At 41.0% G+C, this 5,445-nt stretch overlaps 1 protein-coding gene across 1 annotated transcript; it reads left to right on the forward strand.

The window, feature by feature from the left end:
- Window positions 1–381: 381 nt before the first annotated feature.
- On the forward strand, window positions 382–4,376 carry LOC115928218. Its single transcript, XM_030995191.1, has 2 exons — window positions 382–1,791; window positions 3,975–4,376. The coding sequence occupies exons 1-2, from the start codon at window positions 714–716 to the stop codon at window positions 4,007–4,009; spliced, it is 1,113 nt and encodes a 370-aa protein (XP_030851051.1). The 5' UTR covers window positions 382–713; the 3' UTR covers window positions 4,010–4,376.
- Window positions 4,377–5,445: the final 1,069 nt, after the last annotated feature.

Below are 5,445 nucleotides of genomic sequence, written 5' to 3' on the forward strand. Positions count from 1 at the left end.
TTTTCGAAAGCAGAAGTGTTTTAGGGGCTAAATTTAAGTTTATTATATATCCACAGGGGCATCCAAATATATCAAAATTGTAAAGATTCACTATCCAGCCAATTTTTTCAAAATTTCCCAAAACTTTGTATTACCTTTTCTTTATATATTAGTTATGAATAAACACCGTTGGATCGGTCTCAAAAGAAGCCATGAACTATTGAAATTAATTTTAAATTTCAGGTGTCAAGGCTAGTACCTCATTACAAAATAAATATATTGTGTTTAGTCATTTCCACTACAACGATATTACTATAATTTTTAATGAATTGTTGATTCTCGAATATAGTTTTATTTGTTTGTCTCGCAATGTGGTCAATATGAGAGCGCATGAGAGCGCATGAGAGCGCATAATTGCAGCACTCCACAGGGCTCCAGTTCTTTTGATTATATTTGTATGTTCTACTGCATTGTATGTTTTAAGTTTATAACCAGCTGATATAGTTATATGTCAGGACTCTACTAGACTGTTTCTGGAACAAATCAACAAGGTTGAAGTGAGTAATTTCAGTCAAAATTATTTTGGTGTTCTCGCCCTATTGGACTGAGGAAGGAAGCCATGCTCAGTTCACCCTATAGCATGTGCTCCACTAGAAGGTATCCATTATTGTCTTGAACTTGAATACAATAGAGGACTTGAATAGAGGACTTAATCCCACTGATCTTCCCACACAATGGGCTGCATTCAACTCCTCCTATTAGTAGCTACTGGTCTCCAAGTTTGTGTGAATGATCCTTGGACATACAATGCCCAGTCATTAGATGCTCACTTTGTTCAGAGTCCCCTTATCAGGAAGCATTTTCTGAAGAGAAGAATTTTGTACAATTCCAATAGCGATGCTTCCTTCCAGATTGAAATACTCAGAGCTGGAGACATTCACAGTAACCCTGGGCCTACTGCACATATTGTAAGTGAAGTTACACCACATGCTCGTGTACAACACAAGTACAGTCATGAGAGTCTTCTCACTATCCAGAATGACTGCAAGAAGCTATTACCACATGATGTTTATTCTACCATCAAGTCTCTTGGACTTAATCGTCAGAGGCCAACTCGTAGAGGAACCAGAGCGGGTCGGCAAACCAAGGCGCGGTCTCACCTCGTAACTACATCACCTCTTCAGACATCTCAACATGCCCCTGCTACACTACAGTCACCTACCTTCTCCGCAGCATACACAGTTACAACAGAGCAGCATATCCCTGTTGTCGAATTTACACCTAGATATGACCAATGCCCTAGATACCTCAGCAGAAATATCAACAACCTTATCGAGATACCGCGAGTATGCATCAATTCTGCTGGACAGGACTCGCTCAAACTCTGCACTGCCAATTTCAGGTCATTGAGAAATAAGTCAGCAGCAGTAATGGACTACGTTTGTGACAGCAATGCCGACCTGTACGCTATAACCGAAACGTGGCTTACAGAGAATGACGCAGCAGTCATCAATGACATCGTCCCTACAGGTCACAAATTCCTACACCATCCGCGTGCTGGTCGTCGCGGCGGAGGAACAGGTCTTCTTCACAAAGATACCATTGATGTCCGTGAGGGCAAAGCTGGTGAGACAAAGTCATTTGAATTTGCTGAATATCATGTCACCTTTGGATCGTTTCAGCTCAGACTTTTCAATCTTTACAGACCACCTTACTCCGAGAATCACCGCGTTCCCATCTCCACGTTCTTATCTGAATTCAGCGAGTTTATACAACCACATCTGATGTCGAACATTCCTATTATTTTGACTGGAGACTATAACATTCATGTTGATGTTATTGATAATCCTGAGTCAAGATCGTTTAGAAATCTGTTAGAATCTATTGGATGTATTCAACATGTTAACGTAGCTACTCATGTACAAGGCCATACCTTAGATCTGATTATAACTCGTCAATCTGATGATATTGTATTGGGGCAACCTTGGTCAGACTCATTGGTGTCTGACCACATGTCTGTTTTCTGTACGCTTAAAGTTTGTAAACCTCCTTTGTCTGTAAATATGGTCTCCTTTCGCAAACTTTCCACTGTTAAGTTCGATGCACTTAATAATGACCTCGCTTCAAGTGAGCTTTGTTTAAACCCTCCTGATTCTCTTGATGACTTAGCCTCATCTTATAATTCTACTTTACGGTCTATTCTAGATAAACATGCTCCACTGTGTTCAAAAAAGGTAAATAATCGCCCCAGAGTGCCATGGTTTACTGATAATATAAGAATGGAAAAGAAGAAGAGAAGGAAGGCAGAAAAGAAATGGAGGAAATCTCAGTCTGTCTCTGACCACAATGCATTTAAGTTAGCTCGAAACAAGATGTTGTTTGTAATGAATAATTCTCGTATTAAGTATTATACCGACTGTATTACTGACAATAGCTCAAATCAAAGGAAACTCTTTGATGTAACAAAGTCCTTGTTGAACATGACAAAAAGTGATTCTGTCATACCTCCTAGTGTTGATAACCATGATTTTGTCAATGGACTTGGTGACTTTTTTTAACAAAAGGTAGTCAAAATTCACTGTGATATCGAATCAGTGTTGCATGAAGAGGATATCAGTGTTGATAATTCCTTGGAATACTCATCCTCATCCAATCCACCCAAGTTTGCAAATTTCATGCCGTTATCCCAAAGTGATGTTCGGAAACTTGTAATGAACCTCAGTAAGAAATCATGTTCCCTCGATCTAATGCCAACAAGATTGGTTGTTGAATGTTTAGATACCTTACTACCTGTGCTTACACAAATCATAAATTTGTCATTACATAATGGCAAGTTTCATTCAGGTTGGAAACTTGCCTTGGTTAGACCTATTCCAAAGAAACCCAATTCTGAAATGAACTTCAGCAACTTCAGGCCAATAAGTAATCTCCAATATGTGTCGAAGTTGGTTGAAGGGGCAGCCACTGCTCAAATTCAGGATCACCTCCTTCGTAACAACCTTTTCCCTTTAACACAATCGGCGTATAGAAAGTATCACAGTACAGAAACCGCTTTACTAAGAGTTAAGAATGACCTACTTATGGCAATGGACCAGCAGAAAGTTACATTTTTTGTACTTTTAGATCTCAGTGCCGCCTTCGACACTGTCGATCATAATATACTAGCTGAAATACTACAGTCTGATTTTGGGATTACAGATTCTGTTTTATCTTGGGTACAGTCTTACCTGTGCGATAGGGAGCAACAAATATCAATTGGTAACACCACCTCAAAGAAATTCGATGTTAGATGGGGTATTCCTCAAGGCTCCAGGCTCGGACCCCTCCTTTTTTCCCTTTATTCGAGTCGCCTTTTTGCTATCATCAAAGCATACTCTCAGCACATATCTTGTCACTGCTATGCAGATGATACCCAGTTATACATTTCATGTAGCCCAGTCAGGGAACAAGAACAGTCCTGTGTTTCAGCTCTTGAACACTGTCTAAGGGATCTTCGTAGGTGGATGTTAAGCTGTAAGTTGAAACTCAACGACAGCAAAACTGAATTTCTTATTATTGGAACACCTAGGCAAGTGTCAAAACTTAATATAAATTGTATAACAGTCGGAAATACTGTAGTCGAGCAGTCTATGGTTGCAAAAAACCTTGGTGTCTGGTTTGACTCTCATTTGAACATGGAGACCCATATATCCAAAACATGCAAAGCAGCCTTCTATCATCTGTACAACCTACGTCACATTCGGAAATACCTAACTCGCACATGTATCATTACATTAGTCCATGCCTTTATAACAAGCAAATTGGACTACTGTAATGGACTACTGTTTGGCTTACCAGAATCTCAGATATGTAAATTACAACGTGTACAAAATGCATGTGCCAAACTCATCTGCAATTCCCCCAAATTCTCTCATGTAACCCCACTACTTCATGATCTGCACTGGCTTCTAGTTCGCCAGAGAATCTAATTCAAAATACTCCTCCTTACTTATAAGGCACTCCATGGCTTGGCCCCCATTTATCTCAGTGAACTCCTGACGTTAAAATCACCCACCCAGTCCTACAGGCTCCGTAGTTCCCATGATACCATGCTCCTGAGTCTTCCACCTTGTAAAACAAAGGTTACTCTAGGTGACCGCGCCTTTGTTAGCGCTGCACCCAAACTCTGGAATAGTCTCCCTGCCACAATTAGACATGCATCATCAATCAATGTGTTTAAAAATAACCTGAAAACCTATCTGTTTCAGGAAAGTTTTACATAGACATTTTCATTGTAAAGCATACACAGGTTCCCCCTTAGCATCGATTTTAACTTTTAAATGTTTATTTGTATTGTTCCTTTTACTATCATTATGTCATGCGCAGTTGAGTATATACATGTAGAAACTGCGCATTATAAATTTACAATTATTATTATTATTAATTATTAATAAGGAATCTAAAAGATCACGACGTTTCGTGCGCTATTTGAAACAATTCGTCAGGTGATAAAAACTAATGTAAGCAAGGGTCTTTAATACTTTACGGGAGGACCGGCGGAGCGGTCTATAATTCACAGTGCCCTGAGTCTCAACGGTTACCCACGCCGTTTTATACACAATACCAAGAATAGATCGTCGGAACCCAAGGATTAGAAGGTATACAAGACATTTACAGTCTTGCCGTACATTGATGGGGTCTCCCAAAAACTCAAGCGCCGCCGAGAGATCCATGGCATTCGAACGGTTTTCAGATCAGATACCACCCTACGTCAACAACTTACACGCCCCAACGATCCGATTCCTCCACATAGACGGGACGGCATTGTGTACAACATCCCTTGTAAAGGATGTGACAGATCCCACATCGGTGAAACTGCCCGTCCGATAAAAGAAAGAATCACCGAGGATAAGAGGCACGTCAGGCTCCGCCGAACTGACAACTCAGCCGAACATGCTTGGGAAAACCAGCATCAACCAGACTGGGACGGGGTTCAGTGTCTTTCCCAGGAACGGCATTAGTACACACAGAGGGTAAAAAAAGCTATCAATATCCGTCTCAATCCTAATAATTTCGAATGTTGGATGCGGACGATACGCCGCCATGACACTCACCGTCTAGCCGGTCAACACCGGTCGATTCCATTCAGCAGACGGTTCGAACCAGGGGCCCCTTGATTGGTTGAGCACCGTATGCGTCGGCCAATAAGCCTGGTGCATTAGCCGAACCAGCGGCCGAACCAGCGGCCTGGTGATCGGTCGATCACCGTGTGCGTCGACCAATAGGCATTGTGCGTTATTGTTCCAATTATCGATCGAATTATAGACCGCTCCGCCGGTCCTCCCGTAAAGTATAAAAGACCTTTGCTTACATTAGTTTTTTATCACCTGACGAAGTGTTGCAGATAGCGCACGAAACGTCGTGATATTTTAGATTCCTTATTGACCACATCCGCAATGAGTAATACATAGCATTAGTTTAATTTGG

The sequence above is a fragment of the Strongylocentrotus purpuratus genome, unplaced genomic scaffold (genome assembly GCF_000002235.5).
Source record: "Strongylocentrotus purpuratus isolate Spur 01 unplaced genomic scaffold, Spur_5.0 spur5_scaffold_21, whole genome shotgun sequence".
Lineage (NCBI taxonomy): Eukaryota > Metazoa > Echinodermata > Echinoidea > Camarodonta > Strongylocentrotidae > Strongylocentrotus > Strongylocentrotus purpuratus.

What these genes read in the sequence shown, in the direction of transcription:
- LOC115928218 (XM_030995191.1), top strand. Translation starts at nt 714, where the DNA reads ATGGGCTGCATTCAACTCCTCCTATTAGTAGCTACTGGTCTCCAAGTT. An exon ending in CATTCCTATTATTTTGACTG is followed by an intron (nt 1,792 to 3,974) that starts GAGACTATAACA and finishes CTTACTTATAAG; the next exon opens with GCACTCCATGGCTTGGCCCC.